At 33.4% G+C, this 21327-nt stretch overlaps 1 protein-coding gene across 1 annotated transcript in view; it reads left to right on the forward strand.

Moving 5' to 3' along the window:
- SMCHD1 (structural maintenance of chromosomes flexible hinge domain containing 1) overlaps positions 1–21327 on the forward strand; it is a 175424-nt gene that overhangs the window by 45287 nt on the left and 108810 nt on the right. The window contains exons 8-20 of the mRNA XM_044666720.1: positions 2848–3014; positions 5823–5916; positions 8271–8481; positions 11247–11367; positions 11454–11637; positions 11872–12069; positions 13138–13251; positions 14086–14192; positions 14679–14761; positions 15573–15686; positions 18295–18372; positions 18471–18590; positions 20205–20349. Of these exons, the coding sequence (XP_044522655.1) occupies positions 2848–3014; positions 5823–5916; positions 8271–8481; positions 11247–11367; positions 11454–11637; positions 11872–12069; positions 13138–13251; positions 14086–14192; positions 14679–14761; positions 15573–15686; positions 18295–18372; positions 18471–18590; positions 20205–20349 (1736 nt within the window). The remainder of the gene's footprint in view (positions 1–2847; positions 3015–5822; positions 5917–8270; positions 8482–11246; positions 11368–11453; positions 11638–11871; positions 12070–13137; positions 13252–14085; positions 14193–14678; positions 14762–15572; positions 15687–18294; positions 18373–18470; positions 18591–20204; positions 20350–21327) is intronic.

Raw genomic sequence — 21327 nt, forward strand, 5'->3', positions numbered from 1 at the left:
ATAAAAATACAATGAAACATAGATAATGTGTGGTTTCTTAAGTTAATATGTGGTTTCCAAGGACCCTTATGTATGATTTAGTGGCCCTTGTGTGTATTTGAGTTTGCACCACTCTTCAGAATAGCTTTTCTATGCTATAAATGAGCAAAGATGTTGAAAAATTAGAATTATTTCCAGTTACCCCTTACTAAAAAAATTAGAAGCTTCACAACAGAAATTATTTTAGAAATTACCATTATATTATTCTTCCTAGTGCAATTGAATTCTTAAAATTTTTATAAATAATAAACATCAATAAATGTGAATTTTAAAATAAAATGAATAAGGGGGAACAAAAACCATCCCATCTGTCAAAGATAAAAAGGGAACACCAGATTGAGAAATAATTTTTTTTAATCCAAGAAGAAATAAGCATAATTGTACTATGCCAGCCCTACATTACAGAAAGAGATAAATAGAAGTCTTTTGTCACTAAGAAAAGGGTCAGAAGGTCTGATCAAAGAGTACTGCCCATGAAGTGGAGACAAGTTAGGGAATCCTAGAGTCTGAACCTGTAATGTCAGAGACAGGCACCAGAGACAGGAGCCTAGATCAGGGCCCAACCAAGGTGGTGCTTGGTGTGTGATAATCTGGTTGTGCTGTCCCAAAATCCAGGCTCAGAAGCCTTTGCAGGTTTTGTACTAGAGGAAGCAACCAGAGGGCATCCTGTATCACATTGCCTCATTTAAACTGTCTTAATTAGACCATTTCCTTTCTGCCCTAGGGAAGACTCACCTATTAGATTACCCAGTATAAACCTCCCCATTATACATTAGCTCATATAAATGAGATGCTTTCCCACACCCATTATTGTTCGATCCAGTTGCTTCTGAGATCCTGGAAGAACATAATGCCTGTTGCCCAGGCACCAGACAATATAGATCAGTACCAAAGAAACCCATATATATTGCCACTACCTGATGCATGCAATAGACGTGGGAACATTCTTTAACCTATAGATTGTTAATTAATTAGATTTTTAAATACTCTCCCTGGAAATAAATTCTCACATAAATACATACAGAACACTTTCATTGCTTAATATTTATTGCATTACAAATGATATTGTATCTTTCTAGTTTGAAAATATTTTAAAGTATAAATATACTTACTGATCAAATCTTAAAGGTGCTACTAGTAAGCAGTGAAAACTGTTGTATTTTAAGTTAGAAGATTTGGGTCATAAACCTAGCCTTACTGCTTGCTACCTATGTGACCCCAGGCAAATCGCTTAATCTTTCTGTACCTTAGTTTCCTTATCTATTAATGAGAATAGTTTGATTAGATTCCAACACTCCTTTCAGCTCAAAATACATAATTCTATGAACTTGTCTAGTATTGTCCCAAATCTATATTCACTAGTTATTAGAACATTTCTCATCCCTATCAATCTCTCCATTAGATTGTTTTGTATTTTGTTATATGTTTAGTAAAATATCAAGACCACCCTTATTTTTTCTAAACCCTTTTCTTCCATCTTGGAATCAGTACAATCAATACTATGTATTGGTTCTAAGGCAGAAGAACAGTAAGGGCTAGGCAGCAGGAGTCAAGTGACTTGACCAGGATCACAGGTAGGAAGTGTCAGAGGTCATATTTGAATACAGCACGTCATCTCTAGGCCTGGCTCTATCCAGTGAGCTGCCCCCCTAGACCATCCTTATTTTATAAAACTTATCTCAATGTTTCTGTACTGTAACTATAAATAAATCATATAAGATAGATCTATGTGTTTAATGTGGTTGGTTTGCAACATTTAAGTATATTGACAGTTTTTATATATGGAATATGGATTTTTTTTAAACCCTTACCTTCATTCTAGGAGTCAATACTGTGTATTGGCTCCAAGGCAGGAGAGTGGTGGTAAGGGTAGGCAATGAGGGTCAAGTGATTTGCCCAGGGTCACACAGCTAGGAAGTGGCTGAGGCCAGATTTGAACCTAGGACCTCTCGTTTCTAGGCTGGTTCTCAATCCACTGAACTACCCAGCTGCCCCCATGGAATATGGATTTTTGAAGATGTATGATGCTTTTCTTCTCCTTTTTTTAAACTTTATTTTAAAAATGGGTGGTTTTATAGTTTTTTTTTGTTAGGATGGCTTGAGTTGGACAAAGTTCCTTTTGGCCAGCCTAGGTTTGTTAGGTCTGCCTTCTACCATTTAGCTTTAGCATAATGACTGGGAGAATTTGTAAAAGGAAACATGACACTTCTGGCTAAGATTTGCTCACTCCCTTTCCTCTATATACCCCCTAGTATTGGTTCACTGTTGAATTTTTTCTCATGTTGTTACCTGTCTAACTTAAGTTCTTTGCAAGGTGTTGCTTGAGTGTGACTACCATAACAATTTCTCGACGGGGATTTTTGCTTATGTACTGATAAACGAACGAAGCATTTATTAAGCACTTAATATGTGCAGATCACTTTGAATGCTAGGGATATAAGTAGAAAAGATAGCTCTTGATAGTACATTCTGACCAGGGAGGCAGAAATAAATGGAAAGTTTCAAATGGAGAGGTCCCATAATTTGTTAATCGTTTAACAGCAAAACTGTTGGCAATACCTCTATTTTTAATGTCATTTCCACTGATAAAATAATATCATTTTCTAAAGTTGAAATATTTGTTAATTGGCTGGAATTACTTTGGTGCCTTAGCCTGGTTTCCCTCTGGAGATTTCTGTATAGCCCCAGATTGGTTTCTTTACAGCCATATATTTTGATTAACTATGTCAGTTTTCTTTTGTTTGTATACTTTAAACTTTTTATTCTTAATAGCGTATTACAATTTGATGATTATATTAACTTTTTTAGCCATCAGACTCTGCTCATATCACAAATGATGATGAGAGGTTTCTACATAATCTTATCCTTGAGGAGAAAGAAAAAGATAGCTTTACTGCAGTGGTTATTACAGGAGTACAACCAGAACACATACAGTACCTGAAAAATTATTTTCATCTTTGGACAAGACAATTAGCGTAAGTTAATATTAGTATTTTATTTGAAAATATTGTGTGGGGCTAAAGCTTTGAGAACATTTTTTGTAAGAATGAATGGCTTTAAATTTCTTCATTTATTTCAGTCATTAAATACTTACTTGATGGTCTTATGATGTGTAGGAGAGAGATGTTGGTTTTCAAAGGCTATGTGAACAGAGCAGATGTTTTGTAAAAGGCTCTTCCTAGCTGGAAAGACCTAGACTGGGCATAGGCTATCAAAACTCTTTGGTGATCATAAGAGCTCCAGTCTAGCAAAGTTTGGAGAGGGTGGATCAGAAAATGGTTGGTGATCAGGTTATTAATTTTTTTTTGGTGTATGAGGCAATATGCAGTACATTTACTTGTCTTACTAAGTTTTGGAGGAGGGGTTTTGATCATCAGTGTTGAAAGGTAAACCTTTGTGAATGCAATAATGAATCTTTGAAATGCTGAGGTATAAGAAGGAAACAAACATTTTAAAGCTATTGTATATACCTGGCTCTATGCTAAGTGCCAGCAATACATATACAGATGAAAGGACAATCCCTGTCCTTAAGGAGCTTGCATTTTCTAATGGGGGGAGGAAGGGAAGGACTTAAGACAGTACACAAAAGGGAACTGTAAAGTAGGGGAGAGACAGTACCAAGAATAGGGCCCTGGAGGAGGATAAAGGCAGACCTGATTGGGCCCCTTTGTAAAATGGAGGCTACTGGAGGAATTCACCAATGGGAGAAATGGGGTGGGTCTTGCAGAGGAATATTATATTAAGTAGTGGTAGGCTATTCCAGGATGTGAGGAGTTGATGGGTTCTAAGGGAAGTTTCAGAGTAAGTATGAGAAAGAGAATGGTTTTTGAAGTCCAGAAGAAACCAAGAACAGAAATGAGAGGCAGGGAATGTATAATAGTTTTAATAATCCTTGCATAAAGTTACTTGATTAGAATCTGGTATCTGAAAGGAAATGACCCTATTCTTGGTTTTATTAGGCATATCTTTTGAAATGAACATATTCTGAAAAGTTGGTTATAAAGTTAAATTCTGTCAATCAAATAATTTTCTCTCTAACTTCGTTATGAAATTTCAGATTTATTTTTTTAGGAAGATTTTTTTTCTCAAGATATGTCATTTTAAAACAGTAATTAAGAGTATGTTGGTTCAGCAGAAGTAATAGTTATATACAATTGTAAAAATTTAGAAAATGGAAGGAACTTAGGGATTTTGTGTAGCCATTATGCTAGAACCATAGTTACTTTCAGTTAGACTTTAATCTTCAGCATCTCATTGGAAAGAAATATATATTTAATAGGTATAGATAAGTGTTAATGAATGCTTTCCTAGTTTATACTATGGTGTATAAGTTGTCTTTAATGATGGCCATTGTAGGGTTTTTTGTTTTTGTTTTGTTTTTGTATAACCTGAGTAGTAATGGGTCATTTTTATAATAGTTTCCTAAGGTATATATTTATACATAGTGGATTTTTGTTGTGTACATGCACAAATCAATTCATAATATAGATTTTACCACATTTAATACCTAAAGATCTATTGTATTCAAATTCCATAATTTTATTGGCAGATTTTTTTCTGTATCATTATAAGATTTTTTTCCTTTCCTGATCAAAGCTAATTGGAAGGATACCAAATGAACATTTTCCATCTTTGAAAATGTTTTTATCACTTACAAACCAAGCCATTAAATTGGCACATAGTTGTTTTCATACACCTAAGAATTTTAATGAAGAGGCATAATTGGTGAATGTTGCTGGTCTTGGAGTAAGCAAGACTTAGGTTCAAGTGCCCCTTTGGGCACTACCTTATATGACTTTTGAACAAGTCATTTAACCCTCATTATTTCACATAATCCCCAGCACTTATCCATCAATGAGAAGGGTCGTAGGAGTTGCCATACTCCATTTTGATGAAATTAAAGAACCATCACTAAAACTCTTAATATTGAAACATATATGTAATATAAAGATAGCATTTTTTTAAAGTTATGTTGAAGTCTCCTAAATTCATAAAATAAATTGTCAGTCTCAGAGTCCTTGTTTCATGTCCCAACTTTGAGACATACTAGTCAGGGCCTCAGATGACTCTGAGTCTCTTAAGTTACAGAATAGTTGTGGAGCCCTACACCTGCAACATCATCAGATCCTTCATCCCCCACTTTTGTCCTTGTGGAAAAGTTGGTATTACCACTATTTATAGTATGAGTGACAGAGAATATTTTCTCTTCTAGGTTACAAAGAACTAGTGTCCTGTTCTTTTCCCCCCTCCTTCCCTGCCCCCCGCCAAGAATTACTTTTCAAATATGAATTCTTTATTCCATTAAAATATATGTTAGCTCTTCAAGGAGTTCATGGAGAACAAATAATTGTGAGGTTCTTCTGGAAAAGTAGCAAAAAATCCAGGCATATCTACCTTCTATTAATTTCACTAAAATTTAACTTTATATGTTTTAATCATGAAAATAATGATAGGAGGAGGCAGAAAGAGCTTCCAAAATTTAAGGCAGTAGACAGCGAGACACTCTTAAATACTTTAATTTTGTGTGTTTTAAGAATACTGAATTAAGGTAAATAGATGTTTGTCTCAAAATTTGAAGACTAGTAATTCTAGTTTATACACAGCTATACATAAAATGCATGTTAATACTACTTTTTGGTAGGAAATTTATTAAGATAATAATTACATATAGCAGTAAAAAGTTGTTCTCAATTCTAGACATTTATCATTGTTATATACATGAAATTGTTAAATAGGGTAATAATTACATATCACAGTATAAAAGTTGTTGTTCTCAATTCTAGACATATTTATCATTACTATATTCATGGACCAAAAGGAAATGAAACAAATGCTACAACAAAAGAAGTTGGACCATTCAACAACATTGATATGGAAGTAAGATGTAAAACACATTACAAATCTTTTAGTTCATGAGGTCTCTCGTTACAGATCATGGTGAATAGATGACAAAAATATATGGGGAATCATCTTTTTTTTCTCCTGCCCAAGTAGTTTGGTGAACTAAACTGGTAGAGGGTATCATTCTTAGAATCTTGAGTGTTACAAAGAACTGCATAGAATTATAGAATTTCAGAGTCAAAAGAGATATCAGTGGTCATCTACTCCAAGAATTCCCTCTACAACATGCAGAGTAAGTGGTTATTCAGCTTTTGCTTTAAAACTTCAAGTGAGGGAGGGACCACCCTGACCTCTAAGGCAGCACAATCTACTTGTGTGTAGCTCTATTTATTAGGAAATTCTTCCTCCCATCAAGCTTACAAACCCATCCATCAAATCTTTCATCAAACCCATTGCAACTTTCACCCATCTTCTCATTGGACCAAGCAGAATGAGTCTAATCCTTCTTCCAAATGAGCTTATAGTCTATCCTTTGGATTCAGTAGAGCTCTAGCACTGTGTCATCCACTTTTTTTTAATAAACATGCCATTTATGTCTTCCTCTTACTCATTGATCACAGTGTTAAATGGCACAGGGTCAAGTGCAAATCCTTTGGATATTCCCACTGCAGACACCTTTGAAGTTGATTTTGAAACAATAACTGCTCTATCCATCCAGTGACTAAATCTGTTTTAAACCCACTTACCATGACTGTTTGCTAACTTCTCTCTCTTGCTTGTCCCTAAAAATAACATAGATTTTTTTGTTTTGTTTTGTTTTCTAAACCCTTTCCTTCCATCTTAGAATCAATATTATGAATTGCTTCTAAGGCAGAAGAAAATGGTAAGGGCTAGGCAATAAGAGTTAAGTGATTTGCCCAGGGACGGATAGGAAGCATCTGAGGCCAGATTTAAACCTTGGACCTTTAGGATCTTTAGGCCTGGCTCTCTATTCATTGAACCACCTAGCAGCCCCCAGAAGAGATTTTTCAGATATTCTGGCAAAATCTAGAAACAGTCTTACCCACAACATTCCTTGAATATAATAAGACTGGTAACCAAGAAAGAAAGTGAAGTTTTTGGCCTGACCTTTTTTTTGACAAGGCCATCCTATCTGGGTTTTCGTGATCTTGCTTTTCTTTTTTTAGATATCCCTACCCTTCACTCCTGTAATGCTTTTTCAAATTTGTTAGGAATTTAAGTCAAACTCGCTGGTTATAATTTTCAGACTCCATTTTCCCCTCCGAAGTCACTAACAGTGGCTCAACTGTATATCTACCAGTTTTTTCATACCTGAAAATACCTGGGCTTTGTTATTTGAACTCATCAGGCGTAGTTAGGTACTCTCTCACTATGTTACTACTTATTTTGGCCTCCATGCTAAGCCTTTAAAAGACATTTAGAAATTTTTCTTCTTGTGCTCTCTCATTCTTTTTGTTTCCTGCTTCTTTTGGCCATAAAACTTTTGACTACTTTACAGTGTAGTGGGTTGATTCTCCCCAGAAGTCTTCAAGCAAAGCCTGGATGAGCACTTATGAGGTATCTTGACCAGATTGTTCTTTTACCTTTTGAGACAGTGATTCTATGATTCTACAGTGGACACCAACTAGCCGGACCTGGTTACCTGTTTTCCTTTCCCTCAAAGACTAGTGGTGAAGTAGAAACATTTAGAATGTCCTGGCATTTTTTTGCCTCTTTTGATGGAGATAGCATTGTGGAGAGAACCCTTCATTTGGAATTAAAGAACTGGAACTAATTCTAGGCCCTGCTATATTAGCTATTACTTGTTTCTTGCTTTGTAAATTGGGACTAGCAGTATGTGTATTTTTGAAGATGAAATGTGATCATGTATTTTAAAAAGCCTTTTTGAAAAAAGAACCCTACCTTCTGTCTTAGAATCAATACTAAGTATTAATTCCTAGGCAGAAGAGCAGTAAGGGTTAAGTAATTGGAGTCATGTGACTTGCCCAAGCTCACATAACTATGAAGTGTTTAAGGCTAGATTTGAACCTGGGACATCCTATCTCTAAGCTTGGTTCTAATCCCCTGAGCTACCTCCTAAAAAGCCTTTTTTAACCACATAGTTCTATATAAATGTGAGCTGCTTTTTACCACTAGTAGAACCTTAAGTGTATCTTTGTGTTCGGTTGTAATTTGCTTTCTCTAGTATTGTACATATTTTTCTTTTTTCTAAAGTTTTTTTAATCCACATGATTAAATATTTATTCACTTAACATTCTTAATTGTTCCATACCATATTTAGTGGTAGTTGGGTACAAGCAATGAGTTTTCACATTTAAGTTGTATTTAACGCTTCTTTGATTGTTTATTTTTATTAATTTTTATTCTAGATTTCTGTGTTTGAAAAAGGGAAAGTGCCTAAGATTATCAACCTTAGAGAGATCAAAGATGACATGCAGACTTTATATATCAATACGGCAGCAGATAGTTTTGAGTTCAAGTCTCATGTAGAAGGAGAAGGTGTGGTTGAAGGAATCATTCGCTATCATCCTTTCTTATATGATAAGGAGACTTATCCTGATGATCCATGTTTTCCATCAAGTATGTTGGTCATATACTTCTACAAAGTTGTGGTTCAAGAAAAATGTGTTTGGGTTGTAAATAATGGGTTGGAGAGATTATTGAAGTAGATCTCTGCGTTTTACATCTGTGCGTGTGTTTGTGTCTATGTCCCAAAGATACATGGAAACAGATAAACTGTGTTTTTTGAACTCATCTTTTGAAAATTTATTTTTGATTTTTTTTTCTGTTAAGTGTAAGGCTATTATTTATATTAACAACATACATACTTTATAATTTGTTCATTTCAGTCTTTTGTGGACTGAGAAGTGAAATAACTGCTTGTTTATGTTGTATCCAAATTAAGAAAAAAATTATATGTGGAGATAATGCCGAGGTGGTCTTTTATGAGTGAGTAAAGTTATAAGCTTCATTGTATGGACTTTGGCATTTCATTTGGTAGATCATTTTCTTTTGGTTGCCTAATTGTTATAGCCTAATTCTCCAGATAGTTTGTTTGTTGAATATGTTATCTCTGGAGAAGTGGAACATTACTTCAACTGTATCATTCCTGGTCCCATTCAGAGCAGATATGTAGTTGCACATTATTGCAACGTAGTAAAACATTGTTACTAACTACAAACAGTAATTATTACTTGTATCTGGCTTTATTTTAATTCTTTTTTTAAAGCCATGATTCAGGACTAAAATCTCCATTAACTCTAGTTGTTTTTCCCCACCTGGTTAGGAAATGAGATACCACCCCCACTTTATTAGTGAAAATCCTGAAAAAGTTGGCAAAATTGTAGAATAATGAAGGGATGGATAGATATCTGGATAGAGCAATCAGTCTTTGGAGGTTGGAGGGTCTGGGGAAATGATAGAAATGAGGCTGCTTTGAAATGATTGCTTTATGTATTTAACTTATCAGGTTTACTCTAATTATACTTCAGGTTTTATGTATATTGTCCTTCATTATATAGGTAGTTTTTAACTGGAACAAGCTTTGACTTGTCCTCTGGTGCTACTTCCTACCACCTTTTTTGAATAATTATTATACCGTGTTTCCCCAATTCTTAGTCTTTTAGAGGGAAACATTGGTCAAGAGAGTGACTTTCACTTAGATAAATTGTAGTGCTTTTAAAGATTCTAGAGCCTCAAAATATTTTCCTGGTTTCCTTTTTGAAAATGTTACTTGATTTTTGTCAGTGGATAAAAATTTTTCCCCTCTTTCCTTTATGTAAATACCCTAAACCCTCTCAAGGGAGCCCTTACTCATCATCATCTTGAAAGCTAAGGATTTCTGTTGCTCTTGATTTCCAGATTACATGTGTTAAAAGGTGGGGGAAAGCCCTGATTGGAATCTTTGTGCATGATTTCCATATTCAGTTCCATGAACATTGTGCCCAATGGTGTTTAGTTGTATAAAAAAAATAATTTTTTATTGTTTATCATAGGAACTCTCTTGCTTTTCTAGTTGTTTTATGAGAAATAAAAATCTTCCTTTATGGAGCTTTATAATTTGCCTAACCATTATTATTGAAGTGAAAATTATATACATTAATGAGCAAATTTTATTAAATGCTTCTAGTCGTTGTGGATAAAAGGACAGAAAATGATGTTTGTCCTTTAGGTGCTTACATTCTGGGAGGAGAGGCAACTTGTACTTATACTAATTCATACCAAATACAAAGAAAGTATTGAGGAGTCACTAGCAGCTTGGGGAATCAGGAAAGGACTTGTGTAGGAAAACATTAAAGTTGAACACCAGAGAGGTGAGAAGAGGCTTGGAGGTGAGGAATGGGGAAATGTAAGCATTTTGTAAAGTTCCTACTGTGTATCAGTACTGTGTAAGCACTTTACAAATATTTCATTTGTTTCTCACAAAACTCTGTGAAGTTGATGCTATTATCCTCTTTTTATAGTGGATAATCCAAGGCAAACATTTGCCTGGGTCACATAATGTCTGAGTCCAAATTTAAACTCAGATCTTCCTGACTTAAGACCCAGCACTCTGTCTGCTGTGTCACCTTGCTGCTTTGCAAAGGAATGGAGAATGAAAGTAGAATATCATGTGAGGAACATTAAGGAAAACATTTTTATCTGACTAATCCCATCTTTGAAAGAGAATAATTTATAGTAAAGCTAGAAAAGTATCTTGGAGCCAAATTGTGAAGGCCTTAAATGAATTGGGAAGAGTTATATTTGATCCCAAAGATCATAAAATCATAGATCTAGAGGGGACTTCAGGGACAGTCTAATCTAATCTACCTCATTTTCAGGATTAAGAAACTGAAGATCAGTGAAATTATTAGCTTGCTTAAGGCTACACAAGTAGTTTTAAAAAAAAAGGCTACACAAGTAGAGATATTTGAACACAAATTATAGAGAGAAGAGAACACTCTCAGGGGAAGGAAAAGAATCATAATAGCTGAGCAAAGGAACCTGCAAGAAATGATCAAAAAACTCACAATCAAGAGATAATGTCATGAAAAATTTAGATAAATTACTTTTATGTCCTTTCCAGGAAACCTGACCATTATTCTTAATTGCAATAAGAAAATTCATTTTAATTACCAAAACAATTGACTTAAGAAAGAAGTTTTTAAATTAAGTCTATCTCTTCCTCTGTGCATATACACAAATAAACATAAATATAATTTGAATTTAAAATTTTTTTCTTTTCCAGTACTACTTAGACTTTGCTTGAGATTTGGTAGCTGTTTTCAAATAAGAAAATTTTGCAAGTTTTATTTGAATGATTTTTTACAGCAAAGAATCTTTCTTTCCCTTTTGATTTGATCTAGAATTAAAAGATGATGATGATGATGATGACTGTTTCATAGTAGAAAAAGGAGCAAGAGGGAAAAGACCCATTTTTGAATGTTTTTGGAATGGAAGATTAATACCTTACACTACTGTAGAAGAGTAGGTTTCGATTTTTGCTAAAAGTTACATTATGTCATGTCTTAGAATCCAGTGCTTCTACTAAGCTATTTTCTTTTCTGTTTAAGCTTTGACTGGTGTGCTCCTCCTAAGAAGCGAGGCCTTGCACCGATTGAATGCTACAATAGAATTTCTGGTGCATTATTCACTAATGATAAATTTCAGGTCAGCACAAATAAACTCACTTTTATGGATCTAGAACTAAAGCTGAAAGATAAGAACACTCTTTTTACAAGGATTTTTAATGGCCAGGTAATAAATTAGTTTTTTGAATTAAATTTTTATTTACACAATTGTTCTAGTTTAAATTAGAAAAAATATCAGTGGTTTAATATAATAATGCGTGCAATATTGTCTACTTTGTGTATGTAACTTATGTGGCTTTTTTGATTCTCCCTTTCTTTTGCTTTGGAGAGAGAACTATAATTACCTCTGCATAGTTCTATTTTTGTTTTAAGTAAAATTTTTTTCCTCAAAATTTTACAGGAGCAACGGATGAAAATTGACCGAGAATTTGCTTTGTGGTTGAAAGACTGTCATGAGAAGTATGACAAACAAATAAAATTTACTATTTTTAAAGGGATAATTACACGTACAGACCTTCCTTCTAAAAGAATGCAGAGTCCATGGGCTACATACTCTGCAATAGAATGGGATGGAAGGACATACAAAGCAGGGCAGTTAGTAAGTTTACATTTTGGTACACATGTTTTTAATATTTTTAAATTCTTTCTTTAAAAAACAATTAGGAAACAAAATAGATTAAATGTAAATTTATTTACCCCAGCCAATATTGTCTTACCAGATGACTTTTAATAGTATAACGTTTTAGAATATGGCACATTTTCATGTACTTAGTTAATTTAGATAGTCTTCTTTCATATGTACTGAATTCTAAATAGATTTTTGAAAACTATAGTGAAGTTTTTATTTGTAATCTGTGGTAGCTGTTTTTTATCTTGAATTGGATTTACTAAATCTTTTGGTTTTTCCCTGCCTTTCCCCAAATTTTAAAATGTGTGTCCCGGGAAAAAATTTATATAGTTTTATTAAAGGAGCTAAAATCTGTATAATGATTATTATACTTGAGCTAAAACTTCTGAAACAAGGCTTGTTCTTTCACCAGTTTGAGTTTATGAACAGTGCTCATTGTTTGTGGCAGAGATTTTATTCAAATAAAAATTTGGTTTTCAGTATACATACTGAGCAATTTTCTAAGTTTTTAGAATTCATATATCTTATTTTTTAATCATTTTCTGGATGAGTCTGGGAGTATTCTTGTTGGGTGGATCTAGAAATGCAGGAACATATAAAATGGAAATTATTCTTAAATATAATGAGAGTCTCACCAAAGCTAAAATGCAGCTTACCTCTCTCTGGCGTTATTTTGATTAAGATACAGTGTGATATGGATTGTAGGTAGAGTTTTTGGATTTGAAGTCAGAAAGATCTGGTTTCAAATTCTGCCCTTAACATTTGCTAACTATATGATCCTAGGCATGCCAGTCAATCTGTATTCTTCAGATAGCTCCTGAGGACTTTATAAACTAAGTCATTGGTGGGCTTGCAGTAACTGTGGGAATTCCTTACCCTGACAGAATTGCAAATATGAAAGCTTTTTCGCATTTGAATTTTATATGGAATATTTTATATATATGTATATATATTTTTTGTATGTGATTTATATTTTCATAACATAGTTTCTAAATTCTCTGAATATTAATACTATTTTTTTTGGTTACTGAACATTAGGTTAAGACGACCAAGACACTTCCGCTCTTTTATGGAAGCATAGTAAAATTTTTTCTTTATGGTGATCATGATGGAGATGTATATGCTACAGGAGGGGAGGTTCAAATTGCAATGGTAAGGTATCAAGGAATGAATGAAAATTAATGAAATTTTTGTGGCACTCTGTGCTTTTGGATTCAGTAATTTTTTTTAAACTTTCCATTTTTATTTTGTATTTGTTTAATATTGCCCTGTTCTTTTGGCTCATTCTGCCAAAGAAGTCAATAATAATAGTTTTGGACTATCTCATTAAAGTGCAAAGTCCAATATGGCTCATCAAGCTTTAAAGGCTTTAAGTATGGATTCCTCAACAGATTTTCTTCTTAGGACTAGTCAGTATAAATATGAGAGGTTAGTCATTGGAAGGGTGAACTTCAGAAGGTTGTGCATTTTTGTCATAGCGATATATAAAATTTTTCTATTAAGTTGTTGAGGGCTTGATGATAGGTGGTAAAGTGAATACCTTCTCTAAAAAAACAAACAAACAAACAAAACTACATCTCTTTGAGTATTGAATTAAGAAGATTCTTGCATAATATTAAGCTTTAGTTACTGGCTAGAATGTGATTCTCCCCATCTTCCCCCTAACCAAAATGTGTTTTTAGCATAGATTTCTGTGTTGATGAGATCATAAAGTGAACTCTAGAGTCCTGAAGACATTAAAAATATTTTTCCAGGTAAATAGCTTTTTTTTATTAATATTATAGATTAGGATTTTTGGCTTTATAAAAAAGTTCTAAGATCGCAGGTTTTTTTTAGTACTATATAGAAATATCTGGGAGATAATTTTAATATTTAACTAGATTAAAATACATTCTTCAAAAAGTTTTGTTTTCTAATTTTAAGTATATATGACTTGTTTCTGAAATGACCGCTTATTATAACATTTAGTGGTTTTTATACATTTAGGAACCTCAAGCTTTATATGATGAAATTAAAACTGTTCCAATCACAAAGCTTGATAGGACAATACCTGAGAAAATTGTAAAAAAATACGTAGAAGATGAAATGGCAAGGTAAGATTCTTTAAACATAAATATCATTAATTAGTCATAGATGTATTTTAGTGTTTTTTGTCACTTCTTGTAATAAGGCAGTTGTTGCTATAGACATATCTTCTCCCCTACTTTCAATATTAACGAGACCCTCTCCTTCACCAAATTGTTATCCTGATGCTTAATGGTCACATGTCAGTGACAATCCTTGGATTTTGAAGATTTGCCAATGTGCAATGCAAGATGTTGCTAGATCCTACTCAACCTAAATGTTTTTAGGATGAGTCCTATGACTTTAGGTAGTTAGCTCTACCAGACAATCTTTTGTTTGGTATAGGAATTTGATATAAACAGAAATTGTTAAAACAGTATTACATTGCAAATCTTAAGTTTGTATTGAGAACTATAAAAAGGAAAGGGATTTCATATTTACAATGTGAATTAAGTGTAAGTGTGCTGCTTAGAAAAAAACTTTTTTAAAGTATTATTTAAATATTTTGGTAATAGGCTTCCAGATCGATTATCTGTAACTTGGCCTGAAGGAGATGAATTGTTACCAAATGATGTCAAGCCTGCTGGGACTCCTATTGGTATGATTTTAGTCTACTATTAAAAATGAAACCTTGATTATTTTAATTTTCTAGTATATATTAAGAGTTTATTATTCATTCCTTGCCCCAAGTCATTCTTCATTCTAGTTCATGTTTTGACCACTCGGTGATCAAAATGATTTTCTTAAACTTGTTTATGTCATTCTCTTACTTAGTAACTTCTAATAGTTCTGTGTTGCTTCTGTGATTTTAAAAAAAAAAACCCTAATTCTGGCTTAAATTTTTTTAAATCTTTACCTTCTGTCTTAGAATCAATATTCTGTGTATCAGTTCTGGGTTTATCAGTGGAGATTTAAGTGACTTGCCCAGGGTCACACAACTAGGAAGTGTCTGACACTAGATTTGAACTCAGGACCTAGCTTTCAATCCACAGAGCTACCTAGCTGTCCCCACTTACTTTGGTTTTTAAAGACCTTCACAGCTGTGTTACAACCACCCTTTCTAACTTCAATATATATTCAAACTCCACTTCTTGCATGTTATCAGTACAGCCAAACTGGTTTTCCTACCATGCTGGACGGTGAGGTTGTTCCATCTGATATTACATCTTTTCTTTTATTTCTCTTCCTTTGTATTGGTTATTCCCTAAAACTAGAATTCTCTTCATTACTTCTGCTTCAGAGACACTTAATATCATGTAATCACCTTGAGAGATTGTTTTTGTCCTCTAGCACATAGTAGGCACTAAATAATATCTGTTGATTGAATGATAGTAGTTACAACTAAATTGAATTCTTGGTTTGTAGTTTTATGAACCTTATTATTCCTTCAATATTTGGTTGATATATAGGCGCATTAAGAATTGAAATACTGAATAAAAAAGGAGAAGCCATGCAAAAGCTTCCTGGTACAAGTCACGGAGGGTCAAAGAAACTACTGGTTGAACTCAAGGTTATTTTACATTGTAAGTAGTCAAATGGACATTGTAACTTTGTTATAACTTTTTTTCCCAGATAGCATAGATTTGAAAATGTCTTTTCAAGTTCAAGATTAATGGGAGTTTTAGGAATGTTTCCACTTTGATCTCTTGGTGGGGGTTAGGCCTATAGTAATTGGAAACTCCTTAAAATCATGAACTCTGTTCTCATCATTGTTGTACCAGTGCTTAGCTAATGATACCTTACACTTAAGTGTCTAAAAGTTGATTATTTAGTTGAAGTGTATGAAAATTTTTTGCCTTTCCAAATTGAGGTGCTATTTTTGAACATGGTAGGTACTTTTACTTTCTTTGATGACTTTGGGTTGTTTACTCAGTAGTGGTTTGTTTCACTATAAATAATTCATAAATTAATAAAGTATTTACCAAATAGTTACATTGGATCTAGGAGAGGTGGTGAGTTGTACTGAGTTTGGGATCATGGATTCTAGTGATGAGGCAGAATCATAATAGAAAAAAGGGGTTGGCCTTTGGGTCAGTAAATGAAAGTGAAGGGTTATAGATATGTTTACAAAGGGAACTATATGAGATTATGGACTAGGAGTCAGTAGGTCTTAGGATCTAGCCTGATCTCACTATTATTTAGCTATGTGACCTGAACAGAAGTCAATTTACTTCAGTGTTTTTTAGTTTGTTTTTTTCCTATGTAAAATGAGGGGGATTGGGTTTAGTTGACCTCTAAAATCCTTTTTTAGATACCATTACCTAAAATCTCTCATCCTGAAGTAAGGGCATAGGAATGGGACTAGACTAAGATATGCTTGATTCCCTCCAATGACCCACTTTAGCAGAGCCAGAATAAGATGGTATTTGCCCTCTGATTTTCTAAGTTTCAGCTTTTGTATATCTCTGCCTATACATCTTTTTGCCTCATCCCCACCCCTGAAAATAAAACAAAAATGTCACTGACCCAACTATCATGACTACAGATTTCATCACCAAATATGTCTGAAAAGATGTCCTAAGAATGGAGTTGAAAGGACTTGAGAAAAGACTTTATTTCCTCCTAAAGGCTTTCCTCAAATTAGAAGGCCAAGGGTAGTATTTCTGAGAAATTCATCTAAGAAGTCCATCTTGTTCCCTGTACTCCGTATACAACTCGGATTCAGCCCTGAACTAAGTGCAGAGAATTTTAGAATTTTTTTTTGGGGGGGGGGACTTAAAAATGCAAGTGGTGAGGCAAGATACATTAGTTTTTGAATATCTGTAAATAACTTCTCATAAACCAACTGCTTGTAATTTGCTATTTCCTCAGGAAAATTATCTGTTTCCTTACCTAGGAAATGAAGGAATTGGATTAATTGAGATCTGTTAGGTCCCTTCTCTAACATTTCTTGGTTCCATGGAGCTAAACTTTGTTAGATTTAACTTTATAAGAATTTTATCAAAAGTGATCCATTATCCTGGTTCATATAATTAGAGTTTTTATTGCTCTAGGTCTCATTATATGACCTCTGACTAAATATAAACTATTGGCTGAACTTAGGCTTATCAAAGTACTGGGAAGCATATCATACATGTCTGCCTTACTTTGAATCCTTTTTGAAGTTTGGTTCAGATGGAACAAGAAGACCATGTGGACTCTTAATTTAGAGCATGGAAAACTTGATAAATGAGGGGAAATCATAGTTAATATTTTCCCTGGTTTTTTCACCCTGAGGTTTTCACTTACAAACTATTGTGAAAGTAAATGAACTAGTTGTTTATTCTTTTCCCTTATTTATTTTGTACTTAATTGCCTTTTCTTCCTCTCAGTCTCCTCTCTCCTTTAAAATGTTGAATTATCTGCTAGAAAATAGGCTTACAATAAATCAAAATATTCCCCAATAAAAAGAAAAATATCTTTGTTCCGTGGATCAGTAAGTTTGAGAAAAAGTCATGTTTAATTAGGTTACCATTTCCTTTGTCTCTAAACATATCTGCTAATAAGGCTTTTTTTTCTGTTTTCATATTATGCATGATGACAATTACATTTCTTGATCCTAAAAATTTTTTTTAATGGATTTTATATGATAAACACATTAAGTTCAAAATGACACATTTTTGAAGGTGGCTTGTTTATAGGAATTTTTTTTTGGTGATAGAAATACTATACTATAGCTTTTTAAAAATGAGTTATAATGATTTCATTAGTGTTAAAAGCTAAAGCATCATTGTTATTATTGTTTTTTTTAGTCCTTATCTTCTGTCTTGGAACTAATACCAAATATCAATTTCAAGGCAGAAGAATGGTAAAGGCTAAGGAATTGGGGTTAAGTGATTTGCTCGAGGTCTCACATCTACGATGTGTCTGAGGCCAGATTGAATCCAGGACCTCCTTTTTCTGGGCTTTGGTCTCTATAGCCACCTAGCTGCCTCTGAAAGCAACATCATTATTATTAAAGAAATTGTAGTAAATGTTCAAAAGTTCATTATCGCCATTTGCTTTCTTTTCGCAATATTTTCTGATCCTTTCCAAATTGTTAAAAAAAAAAAGTAGAATAACTGAAGATATATAGAATTTATAGTTCCAGCTCTCCTTTATTGATTTCCTGATTATAATTATATTTTTTTTGCTTCTTTATGATTATTTAAGCTTCAAGTGGAAATAAAGAAATAATTTCACATATCAGTCAGCATGGGGGCAAATGGCCTTATTGGTTCAAGAAAATGGGTAAGTTATCCTTAATGTTAAGAAACTATCTGTTGGTGACTAGTTAGCAATAATTTTTTTTATTTTTAATTTTAATTCAATTTTTAATTCCTTTCCAGAAAATATTCAAAAACTTGGCAATTACACATTAAAACTTCAAGTCGTATTAAATGAAAGTAATGCAGACACTTATGCAGGCCGGTCATTGCCATCAAAAACATTTAAATTTTCTGTGAAAGGTAAGTAAAGCTTTGAAATTTTTTGAATTTTTGTAGCTTATAGCTTATTGTAATACCATTTTAAAATAAAAATAGGAGAAAGACTGTCTTCTAAGGTATGGAGAGACTATGAATAAGTGAATAATTGAGTAAAAATGAATAAACAAATAAAAATGAATAAACAGAGTTGGAAGACAACCATCATATTGGGTATGTCACTTTTTATTTATTTAGGACTCTTCTATAATTTTCATTTCAGACAGGTCCCAATCACTTTCTTAATCTTCATAGAAGAGTTAAGTTCTTGAGTCACTAGTTGTTGAATCAGTAAAGTTCATGGTTAAGGTTAGACTGTTATTAACTGCAGTAGCAATTACAAATACATTCAATCTTCAGTTTTCATGGTGGTAACACTCATTGAAAATGGCCTAGAACTCAAAAACATAAGTGTTGAACTTATGGGAAATATTGGTTAAGATCTTGAGACCTTTCATCTTTTCTAGAAATGCTGAAAATACACTTTTCTGCATATAATGCTTTACAACAAAACATTGATTCTGATTTATCATGCAGTAACTATGTATGAAATAATTCATAAAATGCAGTTCACAAAATAAAACTGGTGATATGCAAAAAAAATTTTCTTGCTATTCCCTCATGTTGTGACCTTTTGTGCTAATGTCTCAATGAAAAAAAAATTATTTCAGGCAGTATTCATGTTTCATAACACATGAAATCTATAGTACCACAAATACTATACAACAAATACAGTTCTTAAAACTAACATTTTCTTACCAGAATCTTACCTTCCACTGTCAGATGGCAAAGTGATGTCACTGTACTGTACACTATACTACTAAAAACCTCTCTATCTTGGTCACCTTCTGAAAACTAAGGTTGCCGGCACTGTAGTTGGTGCAATTACAAGATATCAAGACTGGTAAGGTCTTGACATCACCTTAGAGCTCAAAAGGTTTTGTCCTGTGCTTTGGGGGCAGAATTACAACATAAAATGTGAGTTTTAAAGGCAAACAATGAAAATATGCAACAAATCCTTTGGGAACTCTTTACAGTGGCAGAGTGAACAAGACCAGCTGCTCCACAAACTTGTTCCTCTTATTTTTTCTAACAAAGGACAAACAACTGTGTGCATAGTCATGAATATACATTGTTGTAAACATGTAAGTGAAAATGAAGTTATTAATAAAATCCCGAGAGTACATAAGGATTAACTGTGTTTTTTGTAATTTAGGAGTCATTAGTATGTGTGGGAGTTTATTCTCTCTCACCAAATTAAGTAAAAGCAAAAACTAAGTATCTTTTGAATAGTTTTATTCATTAATATTTGCCATAATTATTTCAGCTATCTGACTAGCACAGTCTAGCTCAGCTACATTGTTCAACATTGTATATTTTATGAAAATTATTTTTTATTCTCAGCTATATTTGTAGAAAGTCAATGTATTAAACACCTTATGGATTTAAAAAAACCTATCCAATTTTTCTTAAGTTTAGTGACACTTTTTAAATGAATTTGCATATTAGCTATAATGTCAAAATTGTTTTACTACTTTTATATTGTCAATGAAAATACTCATTAAAGTTAATTTTCACCTCATTGTTTTTCTATGACAGAGGGTAAACCAGAGAAATTTTCAGTGGGCCTCCTGGATCCTCCATTTCGTGTTGGAGTTCCATTCAGTATTCCCCTGGAGTTGCAGGATGAATTTGGTCATACTACTCAACTGGTAACTGAAATTAAGCCAGTTCTTGAAGCAAGGTAATTTCAGAAAATAAGCTTTCCTTTTTTCTTTCATTACATTTATTCTGTACTTCCTCTATTCTTGTACTAACTTTTAAGAAGTAATAGAAAAGTTTAAAATAGTATCTATTTAGTATCTATTATCCATTCACGATTTTTTAAAAAAAACCCTTACTTTCTGTCTTAGAATCCATAGGAAGTTCCAAGGCAGAAAAGTGGTAGGGGCTAGGCAATGGGGGAGGGGTTAAGTGACTTGCTCAGAGTTGCACAGCTAGGAAATGTCTGAGCAGATTTAAACCCAGGACCTCCCATCCCCAGACCTGGCTCTCTATCCACTGAACCACCCAGCTGCCTATATCCATTCACTTTTGTTTAAGTAGAGAATATTTCGTCTTCTGGTCCATAGTGTCTTACTTAAACTACTGTCATCCCTCTGTTAAATAGATATTTCAAATAAAGTCCAATAGTTTAATTAGGACTAACGCCAAATGTGGATGCTAAGCCTAACCAGATCCCACTGCCAAATTTCCTTCTCTCTTTTCCCTTCTGAATGGATAGTGATTCTCTTATCCCCTACCTTTGTTGAAGAGAACCCAGACTTTCCATCACATTTATACACTTTGGCATACTTCCCAATGATAGTTGTCCCATTTTCCCTAGGCTCCCTGACCTGTACCTAACTTTTATCTGTTGCCTTGCATTATTTGTTTGATAGTTTAAAAATGTTTATATTTTCCCACCTACATAATAAAATCTTGCATATGTGCAATTCTGCACTATAACTTTTTGTTTTTTACAGTATTTTTTTTTTTGTGACAGTGCAGGTATATAGGCCAAGTATATATTTGTTGGTTTTTTTATAGCTAGTCATGGCAAATCAAAATTTACAGATTGAAATACAAGTATATTCTGCTAATGTCACTAATTGACCAGTTGGAGAAATGATTAATTCTGTCACTGGTTAGGAATATTGCCCAGGGATTGTATATTGAATGT

The sequence above is a fragment of the Gracilinanus agilis genome, chromosome 1 (genome assembly GCF_016433145.1).
Source record: "Gracilinanus agilis isolate LMUSP501 chromosome 1, AgileGrace, whole genome shotgun sequence".
Classification (NCBI taxonomy): domain Eukaryota; kingdom Metazoa; phylum Chordata; class Mammalia; order Didelphimorphia; family Didelphidae; genus Gracilinanus; species Gracilinanus agilis.